The following is a 12,452-nucleotide window of genomic DNA, read 5'->3' on the forward strand; positions in this document are numbered from 1 at the left end:
TGGACAAAAGCGGCGGCTAGTATGGCTGTATGGATGATCCAGTGATGTAGGCATGTAGCATAAGTATAATTGAGGTGGTCCCATCTTATGTTCTGTCGGTGGAAACTAGAGAGGCAGGGCAGTACAAAGGCTCAAAATTGTTTGATTAAAAAAAGAAACAGACAGAAGAGAGATTACTCCAAAAAAACAGAGAGAGAGAGAGACAGAGATTTTGCGTGATCAGTGGTGAGACAGCAGAGACAATCTTCTAGGTATATGCAACCTACATTTTCTAGTCTACAGTAACGACGTCAGACTTTTTTTTGTTGTGAATGGAAAGCTTTTACAAGATTTTTTTTTTATAAGTTGAGATGAATTTTTTATATATATTTATTTTGTATACTATAAAATTATTTTAAAAATTATAATTTGATTTTTATTTTAAAAAAGTGAGTACTTCTTTTCATTCCAAGATACCAGAAATTAGGAGATAATTATCAGCCTTTAATATTGCTGAAAATCTTGATTGATGTAATAAGAAAAAATGTCAGGATTATACTGCAAAGACGCTAACTCGTCCCTTATTATAGTTGAGGTCAAATAACACTGACCCTTGCTGTCAATTACGCATCTCCACGGATGCTAAGAAAAACCACACATTTCATTGGCGCATGGTGCTTATATACACAAATTTCAAACATAGAACATGATCGCATAAGAGAGGAAATAAAAAATTTATGGAAAAAAGTTCACAAACTTTAAAAAGAGGATCTTTAGTACGAGACGATACGAAAGTCCAAATTGTTTGCGCGGGCGTTTATACGCCGTGTAACGAAGCTTCTTGATTGACCCAACAATAGAGAAGTTATTTTACGCCCTGTAAACATTTCTTCATCACAATCACAGTCCAGCAAAACACATAAAATATAAAGTTCTATCGTTAAAGACGCATGGGTTACCCTGTTTTTACAAGTCACCCCCTCACTGTGCACACTTCTTCCAACGTGTGCTTTAATTAGTTATATCAAGCCAGGCACTGTTTGTGTAGTATATGTAATATTGTAATCATATGATGAGGAAGAAGAAGGGTCAGAATCAGAGAGACCCAGGTTTATGACACGAGTTCGTGATCGCTATTGGCGGATCTGAGAAAGAACCATTGAGTATACGATCAGCAATCCAGTGATTGGCTGCTTCAGTGTAATGCACGCCATCCCAGCTGATATGGGAGGAAGGATCTTCACAAGCACCTGCAAATATTTCAGTACCATTTACTGTTCCTTTGTTTCCACACCATATATCAGTCCCCTCTTCATGATACCCGCAGCAAATCTTAGCTGGATCTACAAAACCTGCAATGTCAAGAGTAAGTAAAATTTGAAAGGCACTGTGGTTTCTGCTGCAAGTTTTGTTAGCAGTGAGAATTAGTTACCCTCTTCTTTGCATTGCTAATTAGCTGGTACTTGGCGGAGAAGAGATCCACGTATGTTAATGAGGCATCAAGGAGTTGTGATCTCAGACTGACCACTGTGTTCTTGAGCTTTTCATTGAATTCTTTGGCCATGTCGTTTTGGTAATTCACACAGCCGTTTTGATCAACGTAACCAGCCGCTGGGTTGTGAGTGTTGTGCATGGTTACTGCCAAGCATCCAATTGGGCCAGTGTTGTGTATCCAGAATGTCCTTGCTCCGTCGTTGTACAATCTGGGTAATGGGCACTATATTCTCTTAGCGAAGCTTTTGTGAGTAAGGTTCTTTTGCCACTTTAGTTGAAAATTAAATTCGGTATTGGCTCCAAGTTCATCCTTCAAACGATAGTAGAATCATACGAGATCATTCTTTCACAAATTAATATGTTGAGGTTGAAAAAAAAGTAAGCTTTTAAACGTGTAAATGAGAAGAAAAGGGTTAACTCTTCTTGTACGCATAACTTACTTGAACTTGAGTAGCAAATTGCTGTACAATATCAGAGATTACAGCATGAGAATCCTCTTGGCCCGCTCTGTTAATAGCAGCAGCAATATCATTTTGGCCAATATCCATGGTGTAAATAGCCTTAGGAAAGTCCTCTGGTTTTGGATACTGCCTTCTGCAGGCAGGATTATTTCCTGCAAATCATAGACAAACTCAGTTTTAACAGAATATAAAAAGGCGTTGTTGCATAGGTATATATACAGAAGAACCAACCAGTTTGATTGAAGAACTTGGCGGTGCGTGCCTTGAACTGATGAATGAACTGTGCAGTCTGAATCTCAAGAGTGAATGGGGTGCCTCCATCAAAGAAGGTTCTATTTTGCCTCCTAATTGTTGATGATCCTGCTGCAAAATTCGCTCCATGCCCATAGCTTGTTCCAATCGAGTCAACGTAAGCACTCAACAGAGGAAAGCCAAGCTGCTTTGCTGCATTCATATATAAAACAACTCTCATTTGAGACAAGTTACAAAACGAAGTAAGGAAGCCAAACCAAACCTTATACAGTTGTATTACAGAAGAGAAACTGATTCAAAAGAATACGATTGTATTATATACTATACTATACATATAATTGATTTGTATCTGTAAAAGATATGAATTGATGAAGAAGAAACAGACTAGTATTGTAGAAATACCGATGAAGTCGATAATCAGGCGACCATCAGAGGCTCGACCAGCAGGCTCATGGAAGAAGGTCTCACCAGAAGGGGAAGCCATGGGATAGAAAGCAGCGGCCATGCAACCTGTATCTGAATTAGAGTCACCAAAGTTGAAGATTGCTGGGAAATCACAAGATGGCAGAGAATCCATTTCTTCCGACTTCACACCACTCATCACAAACCAAAACACTATGATCCCACCAATCACATCCATTATGTTCTGCTCACAGGCCTAACCTATTCTCCAACAGGCTTCCTATATATATGTGTGCGTGTGTTTATATTATATATAAATATTTGGATGGTTTTGCAGAATTAGAGTGATCACGTATTCGTGTACCCAACGGCTAATAATCACATGAGGGTGAATAGAAGTAGTAGAGGAATCTAAAAATGGAAGAAATGAAAGATCTGGCCTGCTTGCCTGTTAATTTCATGAGGAACAACTAAACAAAATGTGATGTCCTGACAAAATGAAGCTCCCTTCGCTATCTTTGATTGGGTCCCTCTTTCTTTTTTCTGAATATTCCTTATTAAATGCACAATCTCATGATGGTAGATCCCGTTCTGCATTTCTTATATTACAAATTTACAATTATGATAATATGTTCAGCCTTTCTGAAATATAAGCAGGAATACAATTCTTTGGTGTCAGAATTTTATAAAAACAAGTTAATTTATTTTCAGGGTCAACAAGCTTAGTCGACAACATTGGCAAAAATTTATCGTGATACCGACAAGATTTTAATAATGGTGATTAATTTCTTGAGGGTTAGACCACAAACGTTGAACTGATCGAAGTGATGAATATAATAATAATGTTACACAAGCTTCTAGGTTGTCCACATATGAACACATTAACCCGTAGGAATTTCAGGTTTCCGTAGGAGTATAATTACAAGGACTGTCCCATATGAGCGGAGTTTTCTTCTTTGTTCAAAGTTTTTCAATTAATTTGCGTATCACGCGAGATTGAATCTTTACTGAAATGATTTGAAAACTTCTATCTGTGATGATAGTGGTCCCGAAATTTAAAGTCGAATAACTTAAATAAAATGCAATTGAAGGTTTTTTTTTTTTAATTTTGTTGTTTGCCACGAATTAAAAATGCAAATTTTTATTAAAAATTCAAATGTCAGTCCATAAACCACACGCTTTATTCAGCATGTCTCCTTACTTTAGTTAGCATTTAATTGGATTTAGAAGGAAATCCTCCTTCTCCTTCCCTTTGTTTCGCGCACCTTTCTTCCTCTATCCATATTTTAGGACCATCACATGATTTGCTACGCTAATTATATTATCTTTTAAGACGACGACGTCACAGATGGGCATGATGCTGTGATTCGGCAAGCAGTTTATATAATGTTAAGGTTCTGACCGTAGTGAATCTTGAGAACCAAATCAACTAAATTTTTTTATAACAACAAATAATGATACCAGCTTCGAGAATTTGGGGAATGAGAGATATAGGAAAGGATGACGGAAATAATAACGTGAAAATCATTCATAGATTCAGATAAGAAAATTAATAGAGAGAGAGATATTATATGGACTATGAGTAATTATTTTAATAACAAAATTAAGGAAAGGGAAGGACATGAGCGGAAATCAAGCTTCAGATAAGAGAGATGGGTTGTTGAGGTCTCCACTCTCCGCACAACACGAAGAAGGTCGCCCCACTAGTAGAGTGCACGCCTCACCATTATGATAATCAAAATTATAATAATCAGCAGCAAGAACAGAATCATCTTTTGTTCAATAAACAAGATCCATATCTACTATAGATTGATGAAACATAACGGACGCCATTAAATTGGAGAAAAGAGCGTAATCTCGGGCAAGTAGTTGTTTATTTATTTATTTTGGGGTGGTAGTTGTAAACTGGAAATGGTTGCCTGGGAAGGCAAAACAGGGGGAGGACAGTAGGTAATGTGATGGGGAGGGGATGGTGGGTGGTGCAGACTTGACAGAAATATACTCTGACAAGTACGAAACTTAGAGATGTAGCTTCCGTCTCTCTCGCCATCATCGCATTTTCCTTTTTCATCCATCACTCTTACTGCGGCATGTGTGACTGGGTGTAGCATACGAACATTATAATAAATATCGGGAGTGGTGGTGGGATTTCGATCGCTTCATAACATGATAACTGCCGAAAGTGATCATAGAAAACGAAAAACCCAGCAGCTAAAAATACTAGTCCCGTTTCTGTTCTCTTTTCGGGTTGCATGATTTCCCGTTTTGATTGCAATGGTGTCATCTGGTATTCTGGTTCATGTTTCCCCCGGCCCAAACTCGTGCCAAGCAACATGACCCAGACAGAGCATCACGGCCTAGTTGGTTAATCTGATTCTCGAAAGATCTCTGCTCGCATTAATATTTCTAGCACCAGCGTAAGGAAAAATCTCACATTAAATGGCCCATTTCAGAATTCCACAGAGACACTGAGAGTGAGAGCTTATAAAACGGTTTTCAAACCTTCTACAAAATTACATCTTGCCATGACAAAAAGCATTTTTTCCCCACCAACCCACGCAAAATATGCGGTGTCAAATAAAATTTAAATGACTATACTATTATTGGCTTGCTCTAGTCTGCACTCCTTAAGATTCTCCCCTCGTTTTGCTTTAACGATCCGGTGTCTCTCTGTAGATCAAAGCGGTCGAAAATGAGATCGTCTATTAATTAATACATGGTGCTTCACTTTGGCAAGTTACAAGGCTTTACACGAATATCGCAAGCAAGACATCAAATGAAGATCCATGACTATTAGGCGTAGCAGATGAAATCATGAATTAAATTCTGAAATGACTAAAACATGAACGGTGAAACTTGCTACCAGTCCCAAGAAGCAAAGAATAAAAGAGCGGCAACTATAGCAACGAAGCTGCAACCAACAAAAATGTTAAGAGTCATTTATCTTACAGAACATAATGTATAGCCTTCAATCTTGAATATGCTTCACTTGAAAACCGTTACTTTCTATTCGTTCAAGCTTATAACCTCCATTGACATAATTTAGTTTATGGACTGTCAGCCCAGTCCTACATCTTCCATGCTATACAGCACAGCCACAAAACTGATATTACCAGCCGATACTAGCTTTGGAGGTCCTTCTTACTTTTCTTCTTCCTTGAGGCAAAGCTACTGGGTCCTATTTCTATAGACATTCTTTTTGTCCTGCAATGTAAAGGGAAAAGCTAAGTCCAACAGATACTGTTTGACCTGAAAATTTGAACGACAAATTTAACAAAGAATAGTCTTAAATGTAATTCATCCACTGCATGATAACACAGCATACCGAGAAGATAGCTCTTCCGAATCCTTGGAATTCCCATCTGCAGCACATTTGCGATACTATCATTAGCCCAATTACTAATTTAGTTTTTGTATGAGCTCAACGAAAAACATAAGAGAAACCAAAGTAATGCTTGAGCTTGACTGACTTAAAAGCTGATCTATCCATCGGAACAAAACGTAGTCACTTCACGTGATCTATTGACAAGATAATCCACTTATGTGTTATCACAAAATAAGATCCCCCCCCCCCCCCCCAAAAAGCAGACAAGATAAGATAGTGCATCTAACTGAATCTTTATATTGTATATGTTCCATCATACAACTACTTATTGGTAATTCAGTCTCTGCATATCTTAGTTTCCCCTCATTCCCAATATCAATTATTTCATTTATTTGGAAGCTTTCATTCTCGACCATATTATCTTGTTCATATCATAAACCATATAAAACTAATTTTCTGCCATGTCAACACTTGTATGACCTTGACAAAACAGCCAATGGAACTTGATAATAAATCAATTGAAATGAGCAGGAGCGGAAAACATACCGATTTCATTGGCCTCTTCACTTTCCTGCTCCGACTCTGTTCCTGAACCCCACCGATCTCTTCCATCATCAAAGTCCCAGCGATCTCCAACAGGAGGCATCCAGAATTCTGCCTCTTCAGAGTCACTGTCCTCATTAGAAGACTTCCGTACTTCAGGTTGATATCTTCAATGTCCTTGTCCTCCTTCTTCTTCTTCTTTTTCTTATCCGTCTTCCCACCATCTGCACTTAGTGGCCTTGGTTTGCTCTCTTCTTCTTCCATTCCATCACATGACAACTTCTCCGCTTCCTTTTGCTCTGCTTTATAAGCCAAATACATTAGTGATAAATATCTACAAATTTCTCATGCACTCACATATTAACCCATGAGTAATACTGAGAAACCAGAACCTCACTAAATTATTTGGAATTTTTCATGATTCCAAAAGACCTAAAACAGTGAGGGGTATATGACAGACCTAGTTTATTGAGAAATCTTTTCCCATTCATATGCTTCCAGATATGTTCCTCTGACTTGTTGACGGTTGTCTCCAGTCAATTTACATATCAACTTTGAACTGCAATGCGGAACCTATGCCTATGTTATGCCAGTCTGACATTGATAAATAATCCAAGGAACAAACGGACACATAATAAAATAAATAAACATTATATCCTAGTCGATAGCTCGACTCTCCATCTGAGGATTGGAAACGCTATCGGTCTTCCTCGCGAATAGTTTCCACTTCTGACCTTCAAAGATATGGCGGTTTAGATAAGCGACCGGTTTTTTCAAAGTTATAAAAAGGAAACAGTTTATAGCCCGTTTAATTGTTGGAAAGGATGGGAATGGTTTAGAATGGCGTGATAGAAAATAAAATGGACTAAATGATGATAGAGAGGTGAGAACGAAGATTAACATGTTAGGATCTGATGGAGTTGAGGCAAACCGAGCCAGTTCTTTCGGTAAGCTGTAATTCATTGTTCCTTTTGGGCAGCTAAAAGGACGATAAAAATGTGAGTTTTCTCCCTTACAAGGACCAGGAACGAGTTCTATAGTCAAGCTTGGGCATATCCCCTTAGTGCGTTTACACAGACCTTATTGAAGGTGAAAGAAAAGAATAAATGAAATCCTGAAGAGTTCTATTCCATTGATTTCCAAAGATAGCACACACAGACCAAGGGAGAGTGTGGTTTCAACCAAAACCGCCTGGAAGTTAACATATGATAGCTAAGTCCATGGAAACCCATGATGGCAATGAATTCTTATACAAAAAAACAAGAAGGGAATTTACCGGGAGAGTGGGTCTTGCTTGAACATATTGCAAGGGGGCTTATTATGGGACAACGCAAAGTCAATGAGACCTAATCGGCACTTTTTGCTGTGAGAGTAGGAGTCCATGTCCTTGGCGAACAGTTCATGTCCAGTTTCAACGCATCTGAAGCGACCATTCTCCAGCTCATTGAAGGTCGGCGAGCCCAGCAGCTCAAAACCTTCCTTACCCGCCTTCTCTTCAGCCATCGCCATGGCTCGCGCCTCGTTGTCCCTCCCGAAGGCCAGAAGCACTGCACAAAAGACCTAATGGTGGAGCCCGCCAACGATGTCGTTTGTATCAAAAGCCCCGTGCTCTGCCTTCCATTTTATATATTTTATAAAATATACAAATTTCTTACATCTCTTTTTCTTACTCGTTTTTTTTCTATAATTTTTTTTTGAAACTTATATTTTTATCTGTCTTTAATCAATTTTAATCAAAGATAAGGGGTGTTTGATAAGTAGTAAAAGCATCCAAAAAAGAGTATTTTATACACGTCTAGATAAAACTCCTCTCACATATTATCTTAAACATTATAAAATTACGAAACCAATTTCACTGCTCATCATTTTAATGAGCATTTTAAACTCATTATATTTGAACCATTTATATCTAATCTGAATGGTTTAGATTTAAATTTTTTAATTAGTTATTTTTAAATAAAAACTATTTTTAAAAGAATGATACTTAAAAGATTATTTCTATTTTATATTCTATATATGTTAAAATAATTATTTTAAATAAAAAATAAAAAAATCAAATTTAGATCATCCAAATAAAATACGGACGTCTCACATCTCATGAATTTAAGATACTCATTAAAGTGATAAATACCAAAACTGATTTCATAAAATTACTTTCAAAAAATTAATTCAAAGTCAATAGAAGTCACAACCTGGGGGAAGAAATTAAGGATCTATTGCTTCAACAATTAAAGATGAGTTTAGGGTAATATATATTGATAATTTGGTGTGGATGAGGATATTGTTATTAGGCAGAATTCCAAGGATAGCAATCAGTTTGGCGAGTGAGTTCATCGTAGATACAAGCTCCTGATTCGGATATAGTCCAAGCACAGAGATTGCACCACCAGTCTCGGTCCTCTACGTATATGTCGAAGTAGCGAAGCGAAGTGTTTGAAGGCCACCAGAAGCTGCAGAAAAACAGTGTCGAGTGAATAAAAAACCTGGGCCTCAAACTGAACTTGTAACTTGCTTTATTTTGTAGGGTGTGTTCTCCGAGATCATCGTCCTTGGATTTGCAATGAAGCGTCAAGTCCTGATTTTGAGACAGCCCATTCTGGATTTTCACTGTTACTTTGGAGCTTTTATAATCCATGCCTTTCCGCCTCCCACCATTACAACCATTGCTAGCACCAGAAGCAAAGACTTCATAGACGGAGGAGCCATTTTGTTTCCTCCCATGAGCTGAATTTATCTTGTCCAATCTGCGTTAGTCACTCCCTTCAATCCTATATATACTGGACATTCTTTTGGAAGGTGTTGTTGATTCTTTTTTAAATAAATTATTTGATAGTATTAGTATTAAAGAGTGCTAAATATTTTTTTTTCCATATATGCACTTATATTTAACAGGGATAGTTTAAAAAAAAGGGGGGGTTACTCCGTCCATTCCTATTATTTTTCGGCATCTCTGACTAGCTCATCAAAGCCAATAAAAGTTTGCCAGGTTATTAATTAACTCTGCCTGAAAATAAAATAAGCTTTCAAATTAATTAATTCATTCAATTAATCATAGATGTTGCAATTAATAAGGTTTTAAATAGAGCAGGTTTTTTTAAAAAAAATGTAATTAATATCTCATTTGGTGACTTGTGATAAGGACCGGAAGAACTAGTATGATGTTAAGGGTTTAGTAGTGTTGTTCTTTTTTTCCCCCTAACATCAATAATACTTCGAAAAATGAGATAAGAAATATATTGAATATTAAAAATATAATTAATTAATGAGAGTAAAATAGGAAACTAATTAAAAAAATTGACATGTCTCGAAATTGTTTCTTATAATAAATAGGGAGAGATATAAAGATGGCAGTTGTTTCCATTAATAATCACGAATCAAATCACTTAGAAACACGTTTCATGTAATTTGAAATAAAATTACTTTCACGTACTTATCTCATATTTTATAAATAATTATTAAAAAGTTACCTATAAGTGATTTTAAATTGAGATAAAAACATACCGTGGGAATACATTATTCTTTAACATTTATCAGTGCAGTGTTAATAACATCTTGCACTTGTACTATTACTACTTTGCAGTTATTGCATTTAAAGAATCGTCCTCATTTGCATTCGTGCTTTACTCCGTTATTAATGCTTCGTTTTTGCTTCAAACTGCGTAGCCCGTGTCACCGCTTCATTTAGATGGTTTCATGTGCTATGAACTAACCCAGATAATCAATCTCTTCGCCTCAAATATCTCAACATACACTTGTTAATGCACATTTGACGAGCGTTTTTGCCAACAATTCGATTCAATACTTGAAGCCAGGTACGTTTATTTTCTAATTTCTTCTCAAACAAATATCATATATATTTAGAGAGAAGTTGGCATATATGGCAACGCCAATGCATAGGAGCCACTAACTGTTGATTATTGTGATTTAGGACTTGGGGAATTCCAAGGAAAGCACTTATTTTGACAAGGACCAGATTCTTCTATGTTCCAAGTACAAGGATCACACCCCCAGTCTCGGTCCTCTACGTATATGTCGAAGTAGTGAAGCGAAGTATCTGATGGCCACCGAAAGCTGCAGAAAAACAGCGTCGTACGAACAAAAAACCTGGGCCAAAATTTGAACTCGTAGGTTGCCTTGTTTTGTAGGGTGTGTTCTCCCAGATCATCGTCCTTGGATTTGCAATGAAGCGTCAAGTCCTGATTTTGAGACAAACCATTCTGAATTTGCACCGTTAGGGGAGCAAATCTTATCTTCCACGCCTCCCCACCTTCAGACATTGCAACTACTATTGCTGCCACCAGAAGCAGAGACTTCATATATGGAGCCATCTTGTTTCCTCCCTCTCCTTCTTATGCAGTATAACCTAACAAGAATTGAAATGATCTCCTCCGATGTACATCACTTGGTCCCTCCAGTTCTATATATAGGGCATTTTTTGGAAGGTGCTTTTGATTTCTTTTTTTAACAAGAAATTCAATTAGATTTAACTTTTCGGAGTATTAAATACTTTCTTTTTCCCCTATATGCATATATTTACTAAAGGCAATGAGGATTGAGGAAGAGTAGAAAGGTGATTAAGTTATTGACTTTGTCTAAAAATTAAAATATCAAATTTACCCATATTTAATACCATGAATCATACTTGTTTGATCTATTTATAAGTTATTTTCAGTATGTTTCATGCAGACAAAAAAAAATCTTAAATTTCATTAACTCTCATTTAAAATTTAACAATTTTCTAACTTTATCTCTATTTAATATATATTACACCTCACATAAACAAAGTTAACACAATAATAAATAAAAGATAAAATTATGTATCTATACAAAAAAATTTCTCTCAGTACCCTATAAATAGACTCAAAAAATATTTTCTTTCTCTATCTTATAAATATAACCAGGGGAGTATTCAATAAATTAAACATGTTGCAATAAATGAGATTTGAAATAGGAAGGGGTGACCTTGAAAAGGTGTAATTAATACCTCATTTAATAATTTTAATAAGACTTTTTTTTTTATAGAAGGTGCCTTATGATAAGGATATGGGATAATATAATATTAAGAGTTTAGTGTAGTTAGTAGGAGTAATATGAAAATCACTTGAAGTTTACGACAAATTTAATATTTTTATCTGTTTTATCAGTTCACATGAATTGATTGGAAATGACTTGTACTTCCTCCAGTCCATAATATAAGTTTTTCCTAGAAGAATGGCTTGTTTAAAATATAAATCACTTAAAAGTAATTAATGCTTATTTGTTAATTTTTTTCTCAGCAATGCTTCAAACTGCTAAGTGTGTATTGCTGATTCATTTAGATTGTTTCGTGTAGGAATGAACCCAGATCAATCCCTTCGCTTCAAACATCACAATAAACACGTACTCATAACATATTAAACGAGCGTTTTAGCCAACAATTCGATTCGACACTTGAAGAAGCCAGGCACATTATTCTAATGTCATCTCAAACAAATATCATATATATAGAGAAGTTGATACATTCGTCCGTTAGATATGGCAACGCCAATACATAAGGAGCAACTGTTGATTATTGCGATTTAGGAGGATTCCAAGGAAAGCACTTGTTTTGACAGGGACCTGGTTCTTTTATGTTCCAAGTACAAGGATTGCACCAATTGTCCCGTTCCTCCACGTATATGTCGAAGTAGTGATACGAAGTATCTGCTGGCCACCTGAAATTGCAGAAATACAGAGTATCATTCAGAAACGGGTCTTTAAAGAATTTGAACTCGAACATTGCTCCCGCCTCCAGAACTTGCTCTGGAATGTCTTGATCCTTGGCTTTGCAATGAAGAGTCAATTTCTGGTGATTCGATAGGCTATTGATGATTTGAACTGCTGTTCTTTTGGGAAATAAAGACGCATTCCCACCCTTCATCAATACTGCAACAGATATTGTTAGCTGCAGAACAATAAGATATTTCATGGACGGAGACATTCTGATCTTAACAGTTGTTTTCCTTAGACTCTGCAAC

General features: G+C 36.5%; 2 protein-coding genes across 2 annotated transcripts; both read right to left on the minus strand.

The window, feature by feature from the left end:
- Positions 1–1,696: 1,696 nt before the first annotated feature.
- On the minus strand, positions 1,697–2,863 carry LOC114741785 (GDSL esterase/lipase At5g14450-like). Its single transcript, XM_028930051.1, has 4 exons — positions 2,589–2,863; positions 2,166–2,378; positions 1,914–2,086; positions 1,697–1,783 (listed from the first exon to the last, which is right to left on the minus strand). Exons 1-4 carry the CDS (start codon positions 2,824–2,826, stop codon positions 1,697–1,699), a joined length of 711 nt encoding a protein of 236 aa, XP_028785884.1. The 5' UTR covers positions 2,827–2,863.
- A 2,599-nt stretch (positions 2,864–5,462) lies between these two features.
- LOC114741786 (surfeit locus protein 2-like) lies at positions 5,463–8,018 on the minus strand. Its single transcript, XM_028930052.1, is given in 7 exon segments — positions 5,463–5,792; positions 5,914–5,950; positions 6,460–6,618; positions 6,621–6,755; positions 6,917–6,980; positions 6,982–7,015; positions 7,733–8,018. Coding segments are annotated over 7 exon segments (744 nt in total). The 5' UTR covers positions 7,966–8,018; the 3' UTR covers positions 5,463–5,710.
- Between the last annotated feature and the right edge of the window lie 4,434 nt (positions 8,019–12,452).

This window comes from Neltuma alba, unplaced genomic scaffold (assembly GCF_004799145.2).
Source record: "Neltuma alba isolate B1F8T4 unplaced genomic scaffold, ASM479914v2 tig00003529_pilon, whole genome shotgun sequence".
Lineage (NCBI taxonomy): Eukaryota > Viridiplantae > Streptophyta > Magnoliopsida > Fabales > Fabaceae > Neltuma > Neltuma alba.